Here is a 27,416-nt window from a genome sequence, read left to right as displayed (position 1 = left end):
TGTGCCGATCCGAAGCCAGGAGCCAGGTGCTTCCTCCTGGTCTCCCATGCCGGTTCAGGGCCTAAGCACTTGGGCCATCCTCCACTGCCCTCCCGGGCCATAGCAGAGAGCTGGACTGGAAGAGGAGCAACTGGGACAGAATCCGGTGCCCCGACCGGGACTAGAACCTGGGGTGCCAGGGCCACAGGCGGAGGATTAGACAGGTGAGTTGCAGCACTGGCCAAGTAGACCCTACTTTTATTTGGTACCATCCCTTCCCTGTGTGTAGCTGTTCTGTAGCAAAAACCTCTGTGCACATCTCGACCGCTTCTTAGAATGAATTCCTGGAAGTGGGGCTGCTGGCCAGGATCCAGAAGGCTGTGCATGGCTGTAAGGCTTTAAATCCATAATGTAAATGGCACTCTGGGAAGGGCATGCAACTTACCCAGCTGCCTGTGGATCTGAGAGGCTCCCACTGTGCTCTGAGTGCTGGCTGTGTACTAAGTGCCACAGCCGATAAAGCCTCCCTCCTTGAAGAAGCTGTCCTGGGCCTGGCACAGCCCAAGTAGGGACTTGTATGTTTCAGCCACCATTTGCGAGATCGCTGTTGTTTCATGACGTTTGTTGGGAAACCAGGATACACAGTTCAAGGTGAGAGTGAGGGTGAGGAGGGGTTCTGCCTACAAGCACTCCAGGGGTTGGTGGAACAAGAAAAGCGTCATGTGGGGTGATCGGGGAAGGCTGCATGGTGGAGGCAGCACGTGGAGAACGGGGAGGAGAATGCTAAGTGACAGCCACCAGGCTCACAAGCAGTGTCCTGGGCTTCCACTGGGAGCATTGGGAGGAAGACAGACCCAGGTCAGGCCCAGGAGCCCACTCAAGTAGTGGGGGGAGCCTCCAGGAGCTGGAGGGTGATGCTTAGGAAGATGTATTTGTCAGGAAGGAGGGCTTGGGCCTGGAGTGGGAGCCCAAGTGTGTGTGTGTGTGTGGCCTGGTGAGGAAGAAAGACGCTGGGTTTCCTGGTGCTGGTGGCACCGCCTGTCCCATGGGTGCTGAAGCAGGGGGAAGAGACCCAGGCCTCCGCATGAGGTCCAAGTGTCAGTGTTGGTGTGAGGAAGCTGGAGACATTGGCTTCCATCCCTGACCACAGCTGCTTCTCACTGCGCCCTCCTAAGCCCTGGTTTGCCTAGCAGGGCCGGCCCCTGCCAGCTTCCAGGAGCACCCTGCCCCCACCACCCCACCCCCGTGGAGCCTGGGAGGGCAGAAGAGCAGTGCACCTCTGGGCCTGCTTCCAGAAGGTGGGCGCAGGCCCTTCCCGGGGTCTCTCCCTTGCATGGACACCCACCCCTGCTTCGGGCAGGTCTGAAAGAGGGCGGGGAAAGGCCAGGTTCTCCCCTCCCCCCAAACTCAGTCCACGTTCCCAAGCTCCACCATCAGAGAAGGATTCCCCCTCTTAGGAAAGAGAGAAAGGGCGGCTGGGAGAAGGGCAGATGTCGCCTGTCCGGTGTACATCTCTTCTTGGTTCATTGCGACGAAAGGTGGGAGATTGGCCGCCTACCCCCATGCTGCTCCCGTCTGAGATGCCTTGGAGACGTGCTCAGGTGTCCCTGGGCATAGACTTGGTTCTAGTCTCTGCTCCTCCGCTTGGTACTGCGTGGCCTGTGGCAAGTCCTTAGCCCAAGTCTCTGCACCTGGAAGGGTTGTCCATCTCAGGATGGCAGCTGTGCCTCGGGAATGGGGCGGAGCCTGAAGGGAGAGTCGACACACACCTGGCGGTGGGCAGGGGCTGATGGATGAACCAGGCCCTGGCTGCTTCCCATTCAGGCTGGGACAGCACAGGGTGAGAGGCGACAAGGCAGGAGTCTTCGTCCTGTCTCTGGCCCCTGGGCAATGCTTTTCCCTACCTTTGGCCTCAGTCTTCCCATCTGTGAAAAGTGGGGCTTGAACCCACTTGATGTTCCTATTAGCTCTATTGACTATAAGCCATGGTTAATAAACAAGACTTACGCAAGCAGAAAAGCACAGCTCCCTGAAGCAGTGCTTTTAGACACGTGTCTCCTCGGCTTGTTTTGTGTTCTGCTGTCCAACACCAAACGTGCTAGTCACGGCCCCCGAGCTGATGATGTGGCCCATTAGTGAGTCACACCCCGTGGTCTGCAAGCACTGACCCAGCTCATCCATCCGTCCGTCCGTCTGTCCTGCCCCTTCCTGCTCAGGCAGCCGCCAGGTGTTCTCCCTCCCCAGTGTCCTGCGGTTTCATTGCCCCCATCATCCGAGCCTTTGTGGTCTCCAGCCTCAGAGTCCTGGGACTGAAGGCGTGGGTGTGACCCGAGTTGCTGGGAGAGCACTGCTCCTAGGGTTTTCCCACCTGGGGGCCCGGCGTGGGGCCCCCAAGGTCCCTGAGTCCTCACCGCCCAGCAGTGCACAGCCTGCTCCATGGTAAGAGCCAGGGCATCTGGGAGTGGAGAGGAGCCCCAGGCCTCTTCCTGCCATCACCGTGGGGAAGGGAGGAGTGGGTTTCGCTGTCACCTCCGCTCCCCTCTCTGTCAGAGCCTCTGCCACCTGGGCTGGAGGACACCAGCCTTCACCCTGGAAAAGTCATCAGCAAATGGAGCCTGGCTGCCCGCAGCATAGACCCTCCTCTGGCTGCCCAGCCAGCTTCCCCTCGCCTTGTCCCTTTGCCCTTGGGCAGTTGATTTGACAACTGACAGACCAGGGTTCAAATCTCAGCCCTGCCTCTGACTGGCTGCATGGCCCTGGGGAAGTCCCCTGCCATCTCTGCCTTACTCCTCACACTTCTCAGAGGACAGGCTTGAGGGTGAGGCGACAGGGACAGAGCAGGTGCCCAGGACAGCTCATTCCTTTAGAGCCCATCCCCTGTATCCTTTGAAGCCTGCTGACGCTCTGAAGGAAGAGGGGGCACTGCCCCCCACAGGCAGACAGCATCTGGGAGAGCCCAGGAGGGACCCCCACCCACCCCAGCAAGCCCTGACAGGAGGCTGGGTGCAGCAGGCACCTGTGGTGTCCATGGGGCAGCTTGAGGCAGAGTCTGGGGAGCAGGGACTCTAGGTCCCAGAAATGCACCAGCAGCCAGGCTTGGGACTTCACCTGACAGCATCCTCCCATCCAGGATTCCGGGAATCCATTCAGACACTCACCCCCCACGGGGCTTCAAGTTTACCTGTTTGCTTCCATAAATCATGTAGCTTGACACTCATAACCAACCCTTCTACCCCCAGGAGGAGGGGGCAGGCACGAGCCTGTCCCCTCCCTGCAGAGTGAGAACTTTCTAGCGAATGCCAGACCACGATATCCCAGCAGGCAGCATGGAGGCGCCGTGTGCTTGTTCGCACGCCGTTCTCCATTTCCAGTGCTGCGTGACAGGCGGCTGCAGAGCCCGGAGCACTTTGGTTTCAGGGCCCCTGCTGCTCCACAATGGTGAATTACTGAAAGGTGAACTTGATTTAAAAAAAAAAAAAAAAAAAGATGTATTTACTTATTTGAAAGTCAGAGTTACACAGGGAGAGGCGGAGGGGCAGAGAGAGAGAGAGGTCTATCATCCGCTGGTTCACTCCCCAGTTGGCCACAATGGCTGGACTTATGCAGATCTGGAGCCAGGAGCCTCCTCCCCACCACCCCACATGGCTGCAGGGGCTCAAGGACTTGGGCCGTCTACTGCTTTCCCAGGCCACAGCAGAGAGCTGGATCAGAAGCAGAGCAGTCGGGACTCAAGCCAGCACCCATATGGGATGCCGGCACTGCCGGTGGCGGCTTTGCCCCCTACACCGCAGCACCAGCCCCTGAAAGATGAACTCTAAGCAAGCTGGGGACAGATGAGGGAGGGCTGCTATTCCGCAGCTGAGGAGGTGACTCCTCCAGGGCTCTGCACTCAACAGCCACCCTCTTTGTCACATCGGCTCTTGAGAGTGGCAGAGCCGAAACGACTTGCTCAGGGCCACAGAGCTCCAACCACAGGGGCCCGGAGGCCCCTCCCAGGCTGCCCCGCTGCTGGGACTTGGTACAGCGAGGAAGTCTGTGACTCTCTGGCCTCTGCCATTCTGGCTCCCACTGCCCTCTGCTTTGATTTCCAGGAACCAGACGCCTGTCGTAACTTTGCAGCTCAGCATCAGTCGCTCGGACTTGCCTAATGGGGTTCATTGTCCTGGCTCTTGGTTCAGCAAAGCCAGTGAAGTTTTTCAGGATGGGAGGCTGCAAGCCTGGGCTTCATGCTTCCTAGCTGGGGGCTGTCTCTGGCCCTGAATTTCTCTGTCTAAAATACAAGAGCTGGTGTCTAAGGGACCCATTCTCGACAACCTGTCCCCCAAGGAGGCAGGAGGCTCAGGGTAAAGTCCAGAACTAGGTTCCAACCTTACTCCTTCTTGCCTTGCTGCTTGCTGTGTGACCTTCATCTAGTGTCTACCCCTCTCTGGGCTTCTCTGTCTCAAAAGACAGCAAAGATAAACCTGCTGTGCTGAGGTCACAGAGGCAGAAGTATTCTGCAGAGGTCGAGGGCCACAGACGTGTGGGTTTTCATCCTCATCTGTGTAATGATTCTCAATACCAGTGGTTTCAGAAGTCCCCCCCCCCCTGCCCCAGGCCTGAAAGAGAACCCCTGGGAAGGACTGAGCCACAGAACCTGGCTGGCAGAGCTGCGCTGGGAAGCAGGCCTTTGGCAGGCAAATGTATCCCCAATGCTGACATCAGCACCAACTTTTCTGGACATCATCCATGGAGGTTTCCCGGGGCTCTATGGCCCTGAGCATCCCCCTGCCACCCCTACTCCGTCCCAGTGTTCCCCGGGACCCATCCTGGCAGTAGGGGTGCTGGGGTGCTGCCCCTGGAGGGACCCACCCTTGCAGGCTTCCTGCCAGCAGCTGGTGTCCCATTGCAGTGTGGCCAGGGAGACCCAGATTTAGACAGTGAGCTCATTGCAGCACAAATGGGGCCACTGGGGCGGGGGCACTGGAGCGGGACTATCTGACTTGGAGAGGGGGTTCCCCTGGCTCCTCTGCCTTCTTCTCCCCACCCCATCATCTTCTCTCCTTCCCTTCTCTTTCCCTCTCGTGCATACTGACACCCCCTCTTGGAGCTTGCTGGGGATTGTCATGGCAACCTTCCAGCAAAATTATCCAAACACTTTTATGCTCACAATTGTACCAGACGAAGTGCTAATTTTGAGTGAGGCAGGAGCAGTTGGGAGGATGCTGAAGTCACAGGCTCTGCGCGGAGAGCCCGCTGGGAGGTGGAGTGGGATCCAGCGGGAGCAGAGGTGGGGAGCAGGAAGCAGAACTACCCAGAAAAGGCCCCGTCGCTCACCCACTGTGCTTGGTGCTGTCCCCTCTTCCCCCTTATGCCACATCCCCATTTGCATTAAACATACACACACACACACACACACACAATCACTGGGCCAAATATGCCAAAGTGTAGATGGACCGACATCACTGTCTATAATAACCATCACCTCATTCGGGGTGGGGCCCTGAGACCCGTGCTGGGGACACTTTCCCAGTGAGGTGGGGGTGGCAGGGCCAGCCAGCTGTCCAAGGCTTCTAGCTGGCAATGATCTGGGCCAGGGAGGCAGAGCCATCGCAAGGAGGGGCCTGGCCCTCTCCCCCATCCCCTAGGGAAAAGCAGAGGAGGACAGGTGGGCAGACACCCCCATCTCAACCTGCTTCTTCCTGCCTTGACTGGCGTGTTCGAGGCTCAGCGCACACCTCTGTATCCCAGGACATGCTGGGTGTCCCCAACTCACTCCACCTGGGCCCTGCTAATGGCTGAAGAACTGGTGGATGGTTTTTTAAAAAACAAACAAATCCAGTTTTGCCCCAAAGCCAAGGTGTGCGTAGGGATAGTACAAGCCCCTCCCGGATCTGTCACTGTCTTCCTGCCCCATCTGGTCCCCTGCAGAGCCTCCTTGGAGGCGAGCCTTCCTGTGTCCCAGCAGCCCAGGCTGCTTGCCAGTCTCCAACCCAAGAGGAAGTGTCTACTTCCTGCGAAGGGGTCCCTCCACCCCCATATTCTCCCAAGGATACTAGAAGGTCAGAGCTAGGCAGACTCCACGGAAATCAATACGGCCGCCTCGCCTCACAAGTGGGAAAACTGCAGCTCAGAGGTGGGAGGCACCTGGTTGAAGGCCACAGAGTGTGTGGGTGATGGAACCGAAAAGGCCGCAGGACACGGCTCCTCGCCCAGCAGTAGAGACGTGGGGCACGTGAGCAATGAGCGCTGACTTCGGAGCCAGGCAGATGGGAGAGTACCTAAAGCAGAGAAGGGACAGCGCCAGGCGCATAGCAGGTGTTCAACAGATGACACGTCCAGGTCCCTCCTCGGTAGTCTCGGGGCCACAGGCCTGCTGAAGAGGTCCTCAGCCAACCCCTGCCCCAGGGCGGCCAGTTGAGGCAGCACAGCCTGGCCTAGAAACATGGATGTCAACTCCTCCCCAAGCCCCCAGCCTCAGCAACTCAGCAGGGCCCCCACGAGGTGCAGAGGACAGCAGAAGATAGGACCTGAGCCCCAGGGTGGATCCTGGGTCCCGAATCCCCCAGGTTGCCCACCCGGCCTTGGCTCCTCTGCGCTCTACAGAGTGGAAGGCTGTGGCCCTCAGGTCCTGGCAGCAGGACAGATGTGAGGGGCGTCCATCGAAGGGCATGTTGAGATCCACCTCTGCCCACTGCAGTCAGTGCCCCGACATGCCTGGAATTCCAGCCCTGGAGTCATCACCCAGAGCTCAGGAAGGCTCTGGCTGCCCTCCTCTTTTAAACCGTGAGTCAGACCAGGAGGCAGAAGCCACCAAAAGCCCCAAAGGCCACCGGAGCAGGAGTTCCTGGGAGCCTTTCCCTGTCATCTCCGAGTTCGGGGACTGGGTAGGCCCGGCTGTGAGGTCATGATGGCAAAAAGGAACGTTTCTGTCATGCTGAAGCCACACTGGACACACACTGAGGGGCTTCCCATGCAGTAATCCCTGGCTCCCAAGGGCGTTGCCTTCCCTCTCCAGGTGCAGCAGCAGCGTCTCAGGGGGTGTGACACACCCAAGGTCACAGAAGGAGCCTGGCGCAGCGCCAGTGAGAGTCCAGCTGTGTGCAGCCCGAGGCTGGCTCCTGCCAGCGAGGAGGGGCACAGAAAGAGGAAAATGCCCCCCTACGGTGGGGGCTGGCCCTTGAGCCCTCCCGAGGCTGGGGGGAACTGTGGCTAGGGAGGGGCAGATCCTGTCCAGGAGGGGAGGTTCCAGTCTTTCTCCATTCCCCTCCCTTCTTCCTGGAAAGCCCCTGTGAGCAGAGCCCGGGGCTGTGCAGGGGATGAGCTTCTGTCTAACTGGAGGCCTTACTTTTTCTACTTTCCGGGCTCTGAGTTATCGAGGGGAGCACACAGCAGTGATATAGGGGCTCCTGCTCCCTGGGCTGGGAATCTGGGGTCTGGAGAAGCTGTGTGTTTTGACAAGGAGCCAGGGGAGCAGGGGGAGCTTGGCGGCAGCCCTGTCCACAGGAACCCGTGGCTCTGCTGAGTGCCGGCTCCATCCTGGGCACCAGGGAAAGGCAGCAGCTGATACTGAGAGCCAGGTGAGAGTGTGGGCAATGTGGACATCAACAAACAGAGCAGGAGACCTCCGAGACAGCGCTGCATGGGCTGTGAAGAAGGGGATGGGGTGACGGAGGGGCAGGGAAGGGGGAAGGCTTCTCCGAGGTGAGGCCTCTGAAAACCAGGTAGGCAGACAAGTGGCCTGTGCAGGGCCATGCCGTAGTTCTGGGAGAGCTGGGCTAGGACCTGTTTCCGGACTCCCATTCTAATGGGCTCTCTCCTCCTAGAAACATCTTTCTCTCGGGTTCTGACATGGTCTCCTGGTTTCTCTCCTACCCTATTGGCCACTGCTCGTCCAGGCTCTTAACTGGCTCATCCTTCATCTGGGCCTGTCCCAGACCTCTGAATGGAAGGTGGGACCTCACCCAACCCTGCAGTGTTCACCACCCTCCGTGCCCGACGGCTCTGACACTTCCACCTCCATGCCTTACCTCTACCCAGAGTCCCAGTGGCCTGCTTGCCACCTCCACGTGAATGTCGCATGGTTCTCTTAGGGCAACACTATACCCATGTAACAGAGAGACCCCGAATTCCAGGAGTTTAAAAATACCCAGAGTCGATTGCTCTCTCATACAGTAGCTGCAAGGGAAGTGTTTCCAGTTGGGGCAGCCAGTAAGCTCCATGTTACATACCTTACCCTGTTTACTAAAAAAGAGACTAGTCCACTAGTGCCTGGTGGGACCAGGTGCTCTTATACCGCTCCATGTGGTTACTCAGGGACCCAGGTTCACGGCAGCATTGCTTCACCCTTCAGCCCGAATGAGGGAAAAACATGGACGCATAGGACAGGAACTTCCTCTTCAGCACCTGAGGCAAGCGTCACCTCACCACTTGTGCCTACATGCCACTGCTGAAAGCTTAGACACACCGTTCACTCAGCTGCAAGGGAGGCTGGGACACGTGACCCAGCCAGGTACACAGCCAGCAGCCTCCACCACAGCCCACCCCCCGTGACTGTGAGGACTCCCCGCTGTAGCGGAGGTGGCTCTTTGGGGTGACCCCCCTGTTCTGGGTTTCCCTAGCTCTTGGATTTGCTCACAACCCGCAAACAGACCATGACAAATCCACACCCCTTGGATGCTGATTCAGGCTTGAACAGTCCCGGACTCTTGCAGTCCAGCCTTGAAATGCTGGTGCTGGGTGGCCGGCGCTGCGGCTCACTAGGCTAATCCTCCACCTGCGGCTCCTGCACACCGGGTTCTAGTCCCAGTCGGGGTGCCGGATTCTGTCTCGGTCACTCCTCTTCCTGTTCAGCTCTCTGCTATGGCCCGGGAGTGCAGTGGAGGATGGCCCAAGTCCTTGGGCCCTGCACCCGCATGGGAGACCAGGAGAAGCACCTGGCTCCTGCCTTCGGATCAGCGCGGTGCGCCGGCCGCAGCAAGCCGGCCGTGGTGGCCATTGGAGGGTGAATCAATGGCAAAGGAAGACCTTTCTCTCTCTCTCTCTCTCTCACTGTCCACTCTGCCTGTCAAAAGAAAAGAAAAGAAAAAAAAAAGAAAGAAAGAAAGAAAGAAAGAAAGAAAGAAAGAAAGAAAGAAAGAAAGAAAGAAAGAAATGCTAGTGGTGCTAAGAATGCCTTCAAAAACCGGGTAGGCTTCAGATCTGTGGTTCTAGTGAGTTCCATGCACCAATAATCACACACCAAGTCCCCCTCCTGACAGTGTACCAAAATGTTCTCCCTTTCCTGCCCCAAGGACATCTGGAGTAACAGGCTGGGGCCACAAGGTGACACCCTTAGCATCATACTTTGCCCAAGGCGTGGTTTCTCCACCCGGTTTAACATTGGCCCATGGCTTTGAGAAGGGCTCCTTCCCCACTTTGCGCCTTCCGGAGGCCTGAGGGGACACTGCTCTGTGTGGCAGCATCTCAGGCCCAGTGGGCAAGGGGTGCTCAGAGACTCCACCAAGGCATGGGGGAGGGAGTGCTGCCCTGAGGACCTGCCCCCAGGGGCCCTGGAGGCACTGGGCAGGATGGACTTCACTGCATCAGCTCCTAGCTGGGGGCTACAAGAGCACCTGGTTCCTCCTTTTCAGTAAACAGGGTAGGATATGTAACACGGAGCCCTAGAGTAAAGCTCTAACTCTTACTGTGTTATTGTTAGTGCCATATCGGAGCAGTAGGCTTCTCAGCGTGCATGGGCGTACCCTGGGGACTTGGTGGGGGTCAGGAGAAGGGAGAAAAAGAGAGGATATCTAGGGAGGGAAAGAACTGGTGTGTGTGTGTGTGTGTGTGTGAGAGAGAGAGAGAGAGAGAGAGAGAGAGAGAGAGAGAGAGAGAGACACCACGTGTGTGAGGGTGGCAAGGAAAGCAAGTTCGACCCTTCTTCCAAGCTAGGTCTGAGGAGCCAGATGCCCCTGCCGGCTACAAGGAGAGCTGAGAGCTGCCTGGCAATCCGCCCCCTCCCGAGACCCCGCTGCGTGCGCACTGCACAATCCGCAGCCAGATAACCCGCGCCTCAGCGACTCCATCTGGGATGGGGATGGGGGAGGGAGGCTGCGCCCCCGCGCCCGCGCGTTGGTACCGACTTGGAGGATTGTCAGAACGGACATTACCAGCCCAGGCCGGCCGATCTGAGGAGCCCCTGCGGCGTGTCTGCCGGGCGGGGGGGGGGGGGGTGTTCTTGCGTGCTCCCGGAGCGCCTGAGGGCGGGGCCCGCTTTCCGAGGCCAGGGTGGTAGGGGCAGGCGGGCGGGAGGGGAGGGGGGCGGTGCCGGAGAAGGGGCCGTTACTTTCCCAGAGCGGCGAGGCGACGTCAGGCGGAAGGGCGCGGGGCGCGCACGCTTTAAATGGCATTCGCTGTCATCGGCGCTCGCATCCGTGTGGGCAGGACCGGGCTATTTAAGAGGCGAGCCGGGCCACCGCGGGGCAGACGGCGGCAGCGGCAGCGGTGAACACTTCAGAGCGAGGCAGAGCGGTGCAGCGCAGCGTCCCCCCACCCCCGGAGCCCTGCGCCCCCCGACGGGCCCGTCTGCACGCACACCCCAGAAGCGCTGGCCCGGGCCCGCGAGGGCACCGCCACCCCACAGCAGATTTGGATCCCCCGACCGGTGAACCCCAGGCTGCTGCCTCCCGGGGGGTCCCGGTGCAGCGGCCGACCCCGGAGAACCCAGGCACCCCGCCACCCGGCCCCGCAAACGCCAGCGGCACCATGGCGGCCACCAAGCCCGGCGAGCTGGTGGGCGTTTGTTCTAGCTACCAAGCGGTGATGCCGCACTTCGTGTGCCTGGCAGACGAGTTTCCGCAGCCCGTGCGGCCGGCCAAGCTGTGCAAGGGCAGAGGCCGGCTGCGGCGGCCGCGCCAGTCCAGGTTCAAGACGCAGCCAGTGACCTTCGACGAGATCCAGGAGGTGGAGGAAGAAGGAGTGTCCCCCATGGAGGAGGAAAAGGCCAAGAAATCGTTCCTGCAGAGCCTGGAGTGCCTGCGCCGCAGCACGCAGAGCCTGTCTCTGCAGAGGGAGCAGCTAAGCAGCTGTAAAATGAGGAACAGCCTGGACTCCAGCGACTCCGACTCAGCCCTGTGAGGGCTGCCGCGCGCGCTCCGGCAGGCACCCTGCACCCGGCGGACCCCAGAGTGCAGGACACCGCCGCCCCTCGTGCGCTTGGACTCCCACCCGGCTCCCCCTTGGGTCGGTCGCGCTCGCTCGGGCCGCGGGCGGGCTCGGGGGGTCGCGGGGCAGGGGGGCTGCTTTCTTTGCCCATGTAAATGTTTATTTTTTAACTCCTCTCAGTACGGACTACCGCGAGTGTGTGCGCCGCCCTGTGCCTCGTCCAACTGCTCACACGCCGTCCCCTGGGCCCCTGGCACACGCCCGCGCACACTCACGCGACTCACTCTCGCCCGAACACTTCGGGAACTGTCAGGCGCGGGCCGGCAGCGGCTGTGGCCGGAGGGTGGATATTTATTTTTGCATTGCGATGGCCGAAGGCATTTATTTAATGGTCTTTATACTTGGATCTGTCTGTGAGGCTCCCAAATGGAGACAAATAAAACCCATATATTTGCACAGTGCGTTCTCCGGGCTCTTGGCTTCTTGATCCTTTGGGGGCCGGAGAGAGGCTCCCAATGCGGGGATTAGGGGAGGGAGGTGGCGGGAATGGGGCAGACATCAGGAGTCCTGAGTTGAGATTGCTCCGTGAACTTCGGTCACCGGAACGCGGGGCACGGGTCCACTGCCTGCCTGCCCAAGCAGATCCACACCCAGCCCAGAGCGCGCCAGTCGTCCTGGTCTGTTCCCGGTCTCCGGCGATGTCAAGCCGGGTGCAAACAAGGTGCCCTGAGGACAGAAAGCGCCCTCCTCCGCACAGTTGACCTCTTGGGCCCCGCCCCGCATCCAACCTCAAGGACCCGTTCCGTATCCTTTCCTAGCGGCGGGTAGGAAGATTCCGGAACCAGCAATGGGGAAATCAGGCGGGGGGACCCCAGGGAGGGCCAGGAGTCATCCCGGGTAGGGCGAGAGCTTGGAGGTGCATCCGCCATGGCTTCCCAGGTAAGGGCTCCGCTGCCCCCGAGCTGACTCAGCACAGTGCGGGGCGCACTTGCTCCTTGGGAGGCAACAGCGGCTTCTCGCGTCCTTTGATCCAGTTTCCTTCACCTGCTTCAGAGTCCTGCCAGGAGGCTGGGCCGTGTCCCTGGGCAAAGCCTGAAGGGCACTCGGGTCCCACCGAGTCCCCTGCACACCCAGCCTCTACCGCTGCCCCTGTGCCCTTGTTTATACAGATGAGAACACAAGTCCAGCAGTGAGGGAAAGTTCACCAGGAGAGCAGTGGCGCGCGAGCCCGCACCCCTGCCCACACCCCTGCCCACACCCCCAGACGCCCCAGGTTAGTGGTGTCACTGGGCAGCCGGTGGCGACCAGGGCGACTTGCACAGAGGGGAACGCGCCACACCCGAGCAGGATTTCTCCACTCCAGACCCACTTTGGTTCGGCTCCAAGTTGCCAAGTCTGTGCATTCAGGTGCCCTCGGTGGGGGGAGGGGGGCTGATGTGTGTTAGAACAGGGAAGGTGGTCTCCCCAGCAAGCACCCATTATCTCAGCGCAACCCAGCAAAGGATCTGAACGTCCCTTCTCTCTGCACACCCCACCTCTTGGAGCCCTGGGCTCAGGAGAAAGAGAGCAGAGGAAACGAAACAAAGAAACAAAAATATTATGGGACTGCAAGAGGACATCCTCCCCAAAGGCTTGGAGGTAGGAGCACAGGCCCAAAGCCTCTGTGGCTGGGGGGCTTTGTCCCCTGTCTGCGCAGAGGAGGGTACCAGTCATTGCAGGTGCTCCCTTGTGGTGTGGGATTGTGGCAAGGAGGCCCTGAACTGCCAGGGCCTCTGTCTTAGGGGGCAGGGTGGGCTGGTGCTTTACGGCGGTAGCTGCAGCTGCCAAGCCACGGCCAAGCAGGTGGGCGCTCCCATGGCGGGGTGGGGGGTGGGAGGAGCAGGGCTGAGTCTCAGAGGGCCCCTTTCTCTTCTCCCTCTAAAGATACTTCCTCAGGGCAGAGGGGGAGCACCTGGCTTCCTGTCCCTTACTCTTCTTGTCATGCGCCCCTTCAGAAGTAGCTCATTGCCACTGCTAACTCAGAGGCCCCCTCCCTGGGCATCTGGAACCTCTGAGTCGCTTTCTTCCCCTTGAAGAACCTCCTAACCCAGCCGAAGGCCGATGTGGGGAGTTACCGCAGCCACCGTTGCGCCAGCCACCGCATCTCATCCCGAATTCCCTGCGCAGCTGCTGGGGAGTGCCGCCCTGAAATGTTTGCTGAGCTCAAGTGAACAAAGAGGCCGCCAGGCAGCTCCCTGCCTCCCTTGCCTACGTCCCGTTTCTTTTTCTTATTGTTGTTGTTGTTTCTTTTATTATCACTCAAGAAATATTTGTTCAGCACAGGTCACTTGCACTGCCACCACTCCACCATAAATGGGTTTAACATTTTGGGTGTTCTGCCTGTGTACGCCTGTTTATTTTCTTTTACAAAATGGGATTGTGCTCCATATGCTATTTTCAACCTGCTTTTTTACTGAATTGCATTTGTGTTTAATAACAGTACGTATGGCCCTGCATCATGGCTTTCATAAAATTCTACTGAATGGATACTTCACATTTAATTAAGCTAATGCCCCGCTCTTTAGTGTAACAGAGATGTGCTATTTGTCCCAGTTTCGTGGTTTGGCCTGTATGTGACAGTTCTAGGAGTTGTGTTAGGAGGAAGTCTGGTAGAGACTGAGCGGGAGAGGGACAGGGGAGGTGAAAGAGGGGGTTCTGGGGTTGTTCCAGTGTTTGGAACAAGTGTGCTCTGCAGTGTGTGGAGGACGAGGGAGGGGAGAGTTGGGCAAGGGGCCCCTGGGAAATCCCTCTGGAAGTGCTGGGGCTCAGCTCCTCCTTGTATTCCAAGGTAGCACACAGCTCCCAGGAGTGGCAGGCTGGGCTGGGCCACTGAATGGTGAAAGAGGAAAAAACCTAGAGAGAGACACACAGAGTGAAGAAACAGGAGAGAGACAGAGTGGGGAGGGGGATGAGGTCACTCAGGGACACAGAGAGACACGGAGACATGGAGAGAAGGTGCAGGTGAGATAGTGGAGAGATGCAGGGAAACACAGTCAGGAGGGAGTGGATGTCAAGAGGCGGGGGAGGTGGTGGTGTTCGCTCTGGTGTTTACGAAGCCAGTTGCAGCACTGGATCGTACATCAGAGTGCCCAAGTTTTGAGTCCCAGCTCTGCTCCCGGTTCTAGTTTCTGAGAAACAGCAGGTGGTGACTCAAGTACTTGGGTCCCTGCCACCCACACAGGGGACATGGATGGAGTTCCTGGCTCCTGGCTTTGGCTTAGCCCAGCCCTGGCTGTTGTGTGCCCTTGGAGAGTGAACCAGCAGATGGGAGCTCTCTCTCTGATGGGGAGAAGGGGGTGGGGGAGGAGAAAGAGAGGAAGACTGGCTCACAGGGGGAAGGAAGGAAGGAAGCATAGAAAGGAACGTTTTGGAGAACAGAGATTAGAAGAGAGGGACAGGGCAGGAGGAGGCGGAGCACCTGTGAGGAGCTGGGGTGCGGGCCTGTGCCTGGGTGGCAGTGGCCAGCCCTGCCGTCTGGATTTACGGGCCCGTCCAAGGAGACGCCTGCTTCCTTCCCTCCCCGATCTGGGCCTCAGCCCACGACCTAGGCTGAGTGATGAGTTTTCAAACAGGCTGGAGCCCAGACAGAGCAGACGAACAGTGGCCATCTCCGCCCTGGCCGGCAGCCTCTCCTCGCTGTGAAACATTTATCAGGGCGCTTCTTGGATGGATTTAAAAGCGAGCTTTGGCCTTTGCAGCCCACTGTGTGCCAACTCAGGGCCCACGTGGCATGGCGCTGAGAGGGAAAGGGCTGTCCGTGATCCCAGGGAGCTGGGGCAAGCTGTGGACTTGGACTTGGGAGCCTGCCCTCACGCAGCACATTTAGGGTGGCCCCTAAGGCCTTCAGGCTCTGCAAGTAGGGAGGCTGCCATTTAGTGAGCTGCTTCTGTGAAATTGTACTTTTCTGTTTTTTAAGACTTATGTATTTTTATTTGTGAGGAAGTGTTACAGACAGAGAGAGGGAGAGGGAGATGGAGAGAGAGAGAGAGAGGGAGAGAGGTCTTCAATCCACTGGTTTACTCCCCAAATGGCCGCAATGGCCAGAGTTGGGCCAATCTGTAGCCAGGAGCTAGGAGCTTCCTTCAGGTCTCAAATGTGGATGCAGGGACCCAAGCAATAGGGCCATCCTCCACTGCCTTCCCAAGCTGTCAGCAGGGAGCTGGATCAGAAGTAGAGCCGCTGGGACTTGAACCAGTGCCCATGTGGCGGAGATTTAACCTGCTACAACACAATGCCAACCCCAGTGAAACTACTTTAACCCTGATATGGTTTCCCAGGTTTTTTATAGATGAGAAAACCGAGAATTAGAGGGGTTGAGTTTCTTGAGCAATGCCGCTCAGCAGGTGGTAAGCTTAGTTGTAACCTGGTGTGTGTGTGTGTGTGTGTGTATTTAAATTTCAAAATCTGCACTCTTTCTAGAGCAGCTTCTTGCTCCCATGAGAATGAGGCGTGCAGATGTCCTCTGCCGGGGTGTAGCTTACCATGAGCTTCTGGGGCTCTGAGAGCCATTGCCTTCTGTTAGCTGAGGCCCTGGCCACCCTGAGTTGCTCCCTATCAGCGTGCACAAGGCTGGGATGCTAAGGCAGAGCCATTCCTGTGAGCTGGGAGACACGAGACTTCTTGGCTGGTGGACTCTGGCTCAGTAATGTTGTAATGGCTTCACTGAGGCTTCTTAGCTTTTGAGCAGTCCACGCGCAACCTTCTCTCCCACCACTCTGTCACACTTGGGTCACAAGTTGTCCCTGCCTTCCCTAACTCCTCACAAGACCTGTGCACATTTAATCCCACCGCGGCAACTGCTGCCTATAGAACCAGGGCTGGCATATCCTCTAAGCGCCCAACAGGTTCCTGGGACTGCTCGACCTTTCCTCTGGGCCCCCATAAGGCACAGCAGATGACGGTGGGGTCCATTCTAAAAATTAGAGAGAGAGAGTGAAATCTGTAATAGACAGATATATATAGTGATGGTGCTGGCCCTGCATTTCTAGATGGGAAATGTGTAATCTGTGTGTATGGAGGAGGTGAGGGCCAAGGGGCTCCCACACAGCCGTTATCCTCTCAACCTATCTATGCTCATGGCCGTCCTGACTCATAATCACTGCCTGCCCATTCAACTTGCAGACCTGTGGTGGAGACTATGGATTGTCCACCAGCAGTGACTTTCTCAGGGCACACAGACAGTCTAGGCGTATGACCCTGTGATGGTGCGTGTACCACCCTTTTCCATCATGCTGCCCAAATGGGGGCATGGATGTCCTTGCAGCCCAGCAGTGTTCATGCCAACAAGGCCATGGCCTTAAAGATGACAGAGAAGCAAGATGCAAGGACCCCGAGACCTTGAATGACCTTGTGGAAACGAACAGCCTGCCGGTCTGGAATGATCACCATGCACTTTACATGTGAGAGCATACACTCCTGTCTGCCCTGAGCTGCTGCATCATTATTGGATTATTAGTAGCCTTCCCCAAGCATCAGTAAAAAGAATTAGTACTGGCGGTGGGCACTGTTCTAACAAAAACTCTAAAATATGAGACATCAGCTGGGAGGTTTTGCTGCCTGCAGAGAGGGGAAACCTATTGCAGGTTGGAAAGCTGGAGACCCTTGCTATCCCTTGGCCAAGCATTTGGTCAAACCATGGTTATGACAATTTGGAAGGCTGAGCAGGTGCCAACCCAACCCATAGCTCCAGGAGAAGTAGCTCTATAGAGCCAGAATAGTGCTGTGCATTGACAGTTCTTTGTATCTCTTTGTAAATTATTACAAGAGAGACAGGAGAGGGGCTGCCACTGTGGCATAGCTGGTAAAGCCACTGCCTGCAGTTTTGGCATCCCATATGGACGCTGGCTCGAGTACTGGCTGCTCCACTTCTGATCCAGCTCCCTGCTAATGGCCTGGGAAAGCAGTAAAAAATGGCTCAAGTGTTTGTGCCCCTGCACCTACATGGGAGACCTGAAAGAAGCTCCAGGCTCCTGGCTTTGGCTTGGACCAGCTCTGGCCATTGCAGCCATTTGGGGAGTGAACCAGCAGAACCTCTCTCTCTCTCTCTCTCTCTCTCTCCCCCTCTCCCTCTCCCTCTCCCTCTCCCTCTCCCTCTCCCTCTCCCTTTCAAGTAAATAAATAAATCTTTTAAAAAGAGAGACCAGAGAGATGGGAAGGAACAGAGTATCTAAAATGTAGGAGTTCACAGAGGTGAAGGCACCCCTCTTTCTGACCCACAGAGACAGAGTTCAGGCTGCTGTTTCTTGGAGTCTTTCTCGAAGGCCACCCAAGAAGCCCAGCAAAGGGCCAGCTCTGGAGCAAGGTTAGATTAAGGGCATTATCTTCCCACAGAAGTTTATTGTCTTAGACTATCCCTGTGCTAGTCAAAATTAAAATGAGAGGAGGAAACAGAATCATAAGGCAGGCTGCAGAACTCTACTGAGAAAACATCTCTGGGTGTGGTTTTTGGCACCTGGAGCTGTCTAGAAAGAAGCACACAGACCAGAAGCTTTTTAGGTATTTGAGGAATTTCATTGCCAAGGCAACTAGGAATAGGAATGGCTGGCTGTGACTGGTTGACCCCCAAAACACCCCCCCCCCCAAGGAGGCCAGACTTTTTGACCTTTTAGCACCTTCTTCCCTGCTGATGTGGGTAGAGAGGATGATGGGAAAAGAGACTGGCCAGATAAGCCACCCAAGGAACGTCCCCCTCTCCCACGGCAGAATCTGTCCATCGCCATGAGCTAGTGACTTCTCAGTGTTTCCGTTCTTCCTTTGCCAGATGGAAATTTTTATTGTGGTTTTCCTACCCCTGTCCACCACTGTATCTGGGTGGGGCATGGATGTGGGGAAGATCGGGGCCGGGGGGGGGGGGCAGTGGGAGGGAATGGACGGCTTACTTTGTAGTTCTATGCCCTGGGACCGTGGGGAGTGTGTGGCTCTGGAGAGGACTTCATCCCCCCAAGATGCCTGCCCTTTGATCTGGAACTTCCTGGAATGTGGGGCTTGGCAGGGGGGTGAGTGTGAGGTGTGGTGGGAAGAAGGGTCACAGGGGTGTCTGGAAGCCAGCCGGGCACACAGCAGTGGAGGTCCACAAAAACCTGTTGTCTGCTTCTGCCTCCTTATAAGCAAGTCTCAGCCTCTCCAGCTCCCTTTCAGTGAGCATGACCATGGGCTGTCTCAGTCCATTTGTGCTGCTTTAACAAAATGCTTGGCGATTGGTAATTTATCAAGAACAGGAATGCTGTTTCTCAAGGGTTAGACTCTGCGCAGCCCGAGATGAAGGCAGCGGCAGAGCTGATGCCAGGTGAGGGCTGCTCTCTGCTCCCAAGAGGCCTCCTTGCTGCCCCTCTGTGAGGGGTGGACCTCATGTCCTAACATGGCGGAATGGGGAAAGGCAGAAAAGGGGACCCGAGAGCGCTCCCTTCAGCCCTTTTATATGGCAGTAGCCCACTCATGACATCGGAGCTCTTATAATTGAATTCCTTCAAGGCCCTACTTCTTAAAACCACCAAGTTTCAAGATGATAGTTAGAGGGGGCACATTGAAGCTGCGGCATGAGCCCGAGTCCCCCACTGGAGCAGCCAAGGGGTGATGCACACCGTGCTGGGCTAGTCCTTGGCACACTGGCCACATTGCTCCCATGTTCCGGTTCTTCCAGAACACAGAGCCTGGGTCCCTCTGTGACCTTCACCCCAGCATGAGGACAGTGCCCAGGGGGCCTGCCTCGGGACGTGGTGCTGCCTGTGGGTGTGGGGTGAGGACCCAAGATGGAGTGTTAGCAGGGAAAGAAAAAAATCTTCTGTCTTCCTTCCAAACCAGCACATTCTTGCTGGGTCTCTTGATCACTGCACTTGGCATTAGACTAAGACGAAGTCATTTCTCTCAATCCGTGTCCAAGCAGGAAGATGCTGTCCACCAGTCTGGCCTGGAGCAGCTTTTCCCACGATCGGAAAACTATCCTGACAAGGGGTGGGGACGTCAGACTCCTACCCCTATATGCTCCCGCAGTGGGGGTGGGGAGAGATGAAAACGACCTAGTGAGGGTCCTCGGCTGGGACTGCGGTAAGCCAGACCCTAGCCTGGCTCTCTTCCTCCCTTGCTGTGTGGCCTGGAGCAAGTCACTTCCTCGCTCTGTCCCTGAGGGCTCTCCCAGCTTTCATTTCTGGAGTTAACATGAGGTGTTTGGCTCCAGGCTTCGCGCAGGTGCAGGCAGGCAGGGCACACAGCCCCTGTCCTGTACAGACGGGGAGACGGAGGCGCAGAGAGACACAGCAGAGCCTTCTTTGCTACAGCAGCAGTTCTCCCCTAGTTCTTTTCCCCAGTGTTGGGGAGAGTCCCAGAATCTCTGGGCTGGGCTACTCTCTGATGAATAATTCATGCCAAACCCAAAATAACAGCCCAAGCACAGTGCTGCTGCAGGGTTGGGACCCCAGCCAGGGTGCCACCGCACCACAGCCTTGCTCTTGTCCCCAACAGGAGCTCTTTCAGACCAACCTGCTGGCCTCTCGGAAGCCTCTGACCTTCTCTGTGATCTGGGGAGGATTCTGACGGCGCTGCTCCCTCGCCCCTTGCCCACGTGGGAGACCTGGAAGAAGCTCCTGGCTCCTGGCTTCAGATCGGCACAGCTCCGGCCATTGCAGCCATCTGCGGAGTGAACCAGAGGATGGAAGACCTCACTCTTCTCTGTCTCTGCCTCTGCCTCTGTCTCTCTGTAACTCTGCCTTTCAAATAAATAAATAAATATTTGAAAAAAAAAGAGTTATTTAAATGTTAATTATAATTTTTTTCCAAGTGGAAGGTTTTATATATTTTCTGATTTAGTTATTAATTTCTTTTTCTTTAATTTTATTGGGGCTAAATAATGTTTTCCACAGTATTTGTCATTTTGGGAAGCTGCTGTGATATCCTTTGTGGTCTTGTGAGAGAAGATGAAAATGTGGTGTGTTTACTGTATCTATGTGTCAGATCTTCCTAACAAATTGTTATTAATATCCTCTGTGTCTGGCATAAAGACGAATAGGTATTCAGTGTAATCTGTTCTCTTGTTCATCCTGGCCACAGGATCAGGCTGTATTTGCCAGCCCTTCTTATAGATTGGTGGGCCCATGAGACTAAGTTCTGTATGATGGAATATCCTCTGAGTAGAATATGTGTGCTATTTCAAGACTTAGGTCTTATGACTGTAAATGTGCCTCTTCCACATTTCCTATCTTCTCTCTGCCAGCTACAACCCCGATACAGTGGTGGTTCAGCTTCTACCATGCTAATGAGGACCCAGTCCTAGGGACGCTGGCCTGAACCTTTGGAGGGAAACTGACAGCCTGATGAGAAAGAAACTCCTTTACTCTTTTTTTTTTTTAAGATTTATTTTACTTGAAAGTCTTAGTTACACAGAGAGGAGAGGAGAGGAGAGGAGAGGAGAGGAGAGGAGAGGAGAGGAGAGGAGAGGAGAGGAGAGGAGAGGAGAGGAGAGGAGAGGAGAGGAGAGGAGAGGAGAGGAGAGGAGAGGAGAGGAGAGGAGAGGAGAGGAGAGGAGAGGAGAGGAGAGGAGAGGAGAGGAGAGGAGAGGAGAGGAGAGGAGAGGAGAGGAGAGGAGAGGAGAGGAGAGGAGAGGAGAGGAGAGGAGAGGAGAGGAGAGGAGAGGAGAGGAGAGGAGAGGAGAGGAGAGGAGAGGAGAGGAGAGGAGAGGAGAGGAGAGGAGAGGAGAGGAGAGGAGAGGAGAGGAGAGGAGAGGAGAGGAGAGGAGAGGAGAGGAGAGGAGAGGAGAGGAGAGGAGAGGAGAGGAGAGGAGAGGAGAGGAGAGGAGAGGAGAGGAGAGGAGAGGAGAGGAGAGGAGAGGAGAGGAGAGGAGAGGAGAGGAGAGGAGAGGAGAGGAGAGGAGAGGAGAGGAGAGGAGAGGAGAGGAGAGGAGAGGAGAGGAGAGGAGAGGAGAGGAGAGGAGAGGAGAGGAGAGGAGAGGAGAGGAGAGGAGAGGAGAGGAGAGGAGAGGAGAGGAGAGGAGAGGAGAGGAGAGGAGAGGAGAGGAGAGGAGAGGAGAGGAGAGGAGAGGAGAGGAGAGGAGAGGAGAGGAGAGGAGAGGAGAGGAGAGGAGAGGAGAGGAGAGGAGAGGAGAGGAGAGGAGAGGAGAGGAGAGGAGAGGAGAGGAGAGGAGAGGAGAGAGTCTTCCATCCATTGGTTCACTCCCCAGATGGCTGCAGTGGCCGGAGCTGCACCAATCTGAAGCCAGGAGCCGGGAGCTTCTTCCAGGTCTCCCACGCGGGTGCAGGGGCCCAAGGACTTGAGCCATCTTCTACTGCTATCCCAGGCCACAGCAGAGAGCTAGATAGGAAGTGGAACAGCCAGGTCTCGAACCAGCACCCATATGGGATGCCTGCACTGCAGGCAGCGACTTTACCCGCTACGCCACAGTGCCAGCCCCTCCTTTTCTCTTTAAGTTATTATTATGTTGCTCTCACTGACCTGGTTTCATTCTCTAATGGTCAACAACCCTATCTTAACACATGTTAAAAAAATATTGGTACCGAGAGTAGATGCAGCCATAGCTGAAACTCAACAGGCAAGCAGCAGGTAGCAGGAACGGAGATACTGAGGGCTGGAATTGGAGCTTCTCGGCTAAATAATAAGTGAAATTATCTCCCGCAACAGCACGAAAGGCAGATCTCATGATTTCCAATCTATAATTCAAAGACAAGTTGGGAAAAGTTGGAAGGTTAGTGTTGTTTTTTTTTTTTTAAATTTATATATATATTTGAGAAGCAGAGACAGAGAGAGCTTCTGTCTACTGATACACTCCCCAAATGCCCAAATAGTCAGGGCTGGGTCAAGGTCAAAGCCAAGATCTCAGAACCCCCCTGTGCTGTGTCCCATGTGGGTAGCAGGCACTCAGTCACTTGAGTTATCACTGCCACCTCTAGCTCCACATTAGCAGGAAGTTGAAGTCAGAAGCCAGAGGCCTACATTGCATCTTCTTTGATAGTCAAATTATGATATCATTATTTTTATTTTCCTGGAATACCTTTGTCTGTCCTTTAATGTGTAACCTCTTAGTATTGTGTCTCCTGCATACTGTGTAGAGTTGGATTTCATTTTCAGAGTTAACATGGAAGTAATTCTTAAGAAACAAGTTCATTTCAGCCCTATAACAAGTAAAGGAATTATAAGTCATCAAAAACCTCCCAACAAAAAATATCTAGGATCAGATGGCTTCACTGGTAAATTAAACATTTAAAGAAGAGTTAACATCAATACTTCTCAAAATCATCCACAAAATAAAATAGGAGAGAACATTTCCTAGTTCATCCTATGAAGGCAGCTTTACCCAATCATACCATGAGAAAACAGACCAATCTCATTTGTGTGTCTAGACACGAAAATCTTCAGTGAAATACTAGCAAGCTGAATCCAAGAGCATATTGAAAAGATTGTATATACTATGATCAAGTGAGATCCCAATCAATCCATGTAATATACTACATTAGGAGTACAAAGAGGGGAAAAAAACCATCATCCTCTGAACTGAGGCAGAAGAAGCATCTGACAAAATCGGGGTCAGTTTGTGTTGTGGCCTAGTAGGTAGAGCTGCACCTGTGACACTGGCATCCCCTATGGGCACTGGTGTGTGTTCCAGCCACTCCGTTTCCCATTCAGCTGCCTGCTAATGGCCTGGGAAACTGCAGAAGATGGCTCGAGTGCTTGGGCCCCTGCCACTCATGTGGAAGACCTCAGTGGAGCTCCTGGCTTCTGGCCTTGGCTAGAGCCCTTGTGGCCATCTAGGGAGTGAACCAGCACTTGGAAGATCTCTGTCTTTCCCCCTCTCTCTCTAACTCTGACTTTCAAACAAATAAATACATTTTTAAAGTATTTGACAATATCCAGTATGTTTTCATGATTACAAAAAAAAAAAGTGAATTGGGAATAGAATGAAACTCCCTCAACACAATGAAGGACATTTATGAAAACATTTATGATGTAATGAATAGCATCAAACTCGGTGATGAATGACCGAGAACCTTCCACCTCAGATCAGGAACGAGTCAAGGACATCTGCTCTTGTCACTGCTCTCCAACATTGTACCAGAAGTTCAATGCCAGGGTGATTAATCAAGAAGAACAAAAAAAAGAAGTTAAAGGCACCCAGATTGGAAAGGGAGAAGTAAAACTATTTCTGTTCATAGAGGACATGATCCTAAATGCAGAAAATCCTAAAAAAAAAAAAAAAAAAAAAAACACGATTAGCACTAATACATCAGAAAATTTGCAAGTTCTAAGATCAACCTGCAAAAATTGGTTGTGTTTCTACACAGCTAGTGATGAACAACCTAGAAAGGAAACTAAGAAAACAATTCAAAATATAATAGCATCAAAAAGAATAAAACACTTAGGGCTAATGTAACCAAGGAGGTGTCAGACTCATAAGCTGAAAGCTATAAAACTTGACTGAAAGGAAGTCTCAGAAAATGGAAAGATAACCCATGTTCACAGGAAGACCTTGTGTTGTTAAGATGTAATACTTCTTAGATTAATCTACAGATTCAATGCAATACCTATAAAAATCAATGACCCTGCTGACCTAATCTGATCTAATTGCTCCTCAAAGACCCCAGCCTCTTCAAATCAATGTAAGACTTTAAGGTTTAAACTTCTGCATGAGTTTGGGGGATGTGTGTGCAAATCATTTTCTAACCATAGCTTTAAGAGACCCTAAATAACAAAACGACCTTGACAAAGAAGGACAAAGTTGGAAGACACTCTTCCCAATTTCAGAATTGACTGCAAAGCTACAGTAATCCAAACAATGTGGTACATCGACAGACATGCACAGAGCATGGAATAGAGCTGAGAGTCCAGAAATAAATTCGTGTGAGGGGACGAACATTCAGCCTTGTGGTTAAGATACCAGTTAAGAGGCCTGCATCTCATATATGGATGTCTGGGCTTGCTTCCTGGCTACAGATCTTGACTCCTGCTTTCTGCTAATGCAGAACCTGGGAGGCAGAAGTGATGGCTCAAGTAACTGGGTTCTGGCCACCCCCATGAGAGACCTGGCTGTGTTCCCAGCTCCCAGACTCAGCCACAGCCCACCCCTGGCTGTTGTAGGCATTTGAGGAGTGAACCAGCAGGTGGGAGGGCTGTCTCTTCCTCTCTCCCTCTCTCCCTTTTTCTCTCCCTCCCTCTCAAGTATATTTTTTAAGTTCCTAGAAAAATGTGCATCATCTTTTAGTTCTACTTTTCCATGATCTTTTTGAAGCTCCCTTGTACATCTATGGTCAGATGAGAGTTTTTATTTGTTGTATTTTACTTATTTGTTTTTTTATTTTAGAATTTTATTTTATTTATTTGAAAGACAGAGTTACGGGGAGGGGTCTTCCATCCGCTGGTTCACTCCCCAGATGGCCGCAATGGCTGGAGCTGCGCCGATCTGAAGCCAGGAGCCAGGAGCCAGGAGCTTCTTCCAGGTCTCCCTCATGGGTGCAGGGGCCCAAAGACTTGGGCCATCTTCTACTGCTTTCCCAGGCCATAGCAGAGAGCTGGATCGGAAGAGGAGCAGCCGGGACTTGAACCGGTGCCCATATGGGATGCTGGCGCTTCAGGCCAGGGCTTTAATCCACTGTGCCACAGTGCCAGCCCCTTACTTATTTATTTGTAAGTCACCGTTAAAGAGGGAGAGATAGAGAAATCTTCTGTCTGCTGGTTCACTCCCCAAATGGCTGAAACAGCCAGGAGTGGGCCAGGCCAAAGCCAGGAACCAGAAACTCTGTCCTGGCCATCTTCACTGCTTTCCCAGGCACATTAGCAGGGAGCTGGATAAGAAGTGGAGCAGCTGGGACTCAAACCAGGACTCATATGGGATGCCGGCCTTGCAAGTGGTAATTTAACCCAGTATGCCACAATACCCGCCCCAGTCTATTGAGGTTGGCTAGGGTGCCAAGACTATTCTATGGGTAAAGAATAGGTTCTTCGGCTGGTGCCGCGGCTCACTAGGCTAATCCTCCGCCTTGCGGTGCCGGCACCCCAGGTTCTAGTCCCGGTCAGGGCACCGAATTCTGTCCCGGTTGCCCCTCTTCCAGGCCAGCTCTCTGCTGTGGCCAGGGAGTGCAGTGGAGGATGGCCCAAGTACTTGGGCCCTGCACCCCATGGGAGACCAGGATAAGTACCTGGCTCCTGCCATCGGATCAGCGTGGTGCGCTGGCCACGGCAGCCATTGGAGGGTGAACCAACGGCAAAAGGAAGACCTTTCTCTCTGTCTCTCTCACTATCCACTCTGCCTGTCAAAAAAAAAAAAAGGTTCTTCAACAAATGGCATTATAACAACTGAACAGCCACATGTAAAAGGTTGAAGTTGGGGCCTGGCCTCATGCCATAAACAAAGCTCTCTAAATAGATCAAAAACCTAAATATAAGAGCTAAAACCCCCAAAACTTTTAGAAGAAAACATAGGAGTTAAGTCTTCCTGACCTTGGATTTGGCAATGATTTGTTAAATACAACACCACATGCACAAGCAACTAAAGGAAAAAAATAGATAAATTAGATTTCATCAGAATTAAAAGCTTTCACACATTGAAGAACAGCGTGAAGAAAATGAAAAGGCAGCCCGCAAAATGGGAGTCTCTTTATGAGTGACTCGGTTATTTACTTCTCAGCCTGGCTGCTAAAAGGATATTCCCTTCATCTTTAAATTCTGATAATTTTGTTAGAGGAGTCTTAGAATTTATTTTTCTAGGTCAACTTTCTCTGGCACACATAGTGCCTTTTAGGGAGAGTTCAGAAACCAAACCTGCCAGAAGCAGTTTCAGTGTCTCGGTGAGCTGTGTTTTGTGATTCTAGAATCTGGCCACACTCAGTCCATCAGGTAAGACAAATATTCCGGTGGGCTGAGCAGAGGAAGGATTTTTCCACAGAGGGGAAGGGACGGAGCAGAAAGCAGACCGGTCATTCCAAAGTCATTCTCCTCCAGAAGCCGGGCCAGGGAGACAGGACAACAGAGACATAGCTGGTTAGTTAGCAGGTTACTTTCGTGTGTGTGTAAGCTTCAGGCGAAGGAGCTCTATTATTGCCAATTGAAACTGGCCTATTTAGGAAACTTGGCACTCTCTCTCCCGATTTCTCAAAAGTCAAAAACAAACTCAGTTTGGGTTTGGAAACGTGGAACTGTAGCTTCGGTGACTCGGTTTTCATTTTGAGGAGCTCAGTTCAAAACAACGGCCTCGTAATTTTTACTTAGCAGTAGATTGACATCTTTCATTTCAAGAAAATTTCCTTCTATTTTCAAGTATTTATTATATTTTATTGTTTTGTTATTCTTCAGAGATTCCAATTGTGTATCTGTTGTCTCTCTTGTCTTTTTTTCTATATTATTTTCTCTCCAGTTAGAAAAACTCTGTTCTGTCTCACTTTGTACACTTTTCCATTTCTATCCTCTACTTTCATTCTTTTCTTTAACATTTCATTTATTTATTTATTTAATTTATTTGAAAGGCAGAGCAACAGAGGAGGACAGGAGAGAGATTTTCCATCCATTCTTTCCTTCCCCAAATGCCTACAACAGCTGAGGCTGGGCCAGGAAGAAGCCAGAGTCCCAGAACTGAGTGTCCTGTGTGGGTGGCAGGGACTCAGTTACTTAAGCTGTCATCTTCTGCCTCCAAGGGTGTGCATTAGCAGGAAGCTAGGTGAGAAGTGGAGGCAGAACTTGATCCCAGGCGCTCTGATACGGGATGCAGGCCCTGGTTAGCCCACCGTGTCACCGCACCTGCCCCCTGCATGTCCATTTCTGTGCCCTGTGTCTAGTGCTCCATGTGATTGTGTCTTCATTTCCGACGTTGTTCTGTTTGGTCTTTTTCTTCCCTCAGTTCTCCTGGTCTTCATTCATTCCACACCCACACCCCCATCCTTGTCTTGCTGCTTGTTACTGAGTTGTTGTATTTCTGCTTTGTGGGCACAGACATGGTTATCTCACTCAGAGTTATCAATCCACAGGACACTGTTTGGTCCTTAGTATTTTTCTTTTCTTTTATGATTTTTTAAAAAATTTATTTGAAAAGCAGTGTTAGAGACAGACAGAGACAGAAAGAGATTCCATCAGCTGGTTCACTTCTCAAATGGCTGCATAGGCAGGGGCTGGACCAGGCTGGAGCCAGGAACAAGGAGCTTCGTCCTGGTCTCCCACATGGTGCAGGGGCCCAAGCACCTGAGTCATCTTCCGCTGCTGTCCCAGGCACAGTGGCAGGGCGCTGGATCAGAACTGGAGCGGCTGGGTCTCAAACCAGCACACACGTGGGATGCCAGGGAGGCAGG

At 54.2% G+C, this 27,416-nt stretch overlaps 2 protein-coding genes and 1 long non-coding RNA gene across 18 annotated transcripts in view; all 3 read left to right on the top strand.

Moving 5' to 3' along the window:
• The window catches only part of ALKBH3 (alkB homolog 3, alpha-ketoglutarate dependent dioxygenase), a 114,379-nt gene that overhangs the window by 51,184 nt on the left and 35,779 nt on the right, over positions 1-27,416 (top strand). The gene's annotated exons all lie outside the window — the stretch shown is intronic.
• Positions 10,303-11,564, top strand: C1H11orf96 (chromosome 1 C11orf96 homolog). The gene has a single exon (XM_051826231.3). The coding sequence runs from the start codon at positions 10,705-10,707 to the stop codon at positions 11,074-11,076; it is 372 nt and encodes a 123-aa protein (XP_051682191.2). The 5' UTR covers positions 10,303-10,704; the 3' UTR covers positions 11,077-11,564.
• Positions 12,415-13,695, top strand: LOC149128318 (uncharacterized). 2 transcript variants are annotated; one of them, XR_016217483.1, is made up of 2 exons: positions 12,415-12,741; positions 13,027-13,695. It is a non-coding gene; the product is annotated as an uncharacterized LOC149128318 (long non-coding RNA). The 2 variants fall into 2 exon arrangements; XR_016217484.1 differs by having other exon boundaries at positions 12,431-12,741; positions 13,179-13,695.

The sequence above is a fragment of the Oryctolagus cuniculus genome, chromosome 1 (assembly GCF_051225735.1).
Source record: "Oryctolagus cuniculus isolate XC-2025 breed Fujian yellow rabbit chromosome 1, ASM5122573v1, whole genome shotgun sequence".
NCBI lineage: Eukaryota > Metazoa > Chordata > Mammalia > Lagomorpha > Leporidae > Oryctolagus > Oryctolagus cuniculus.
This window is presented reverse-complemented; position numbering and strand designations above follow the sequence as displayed.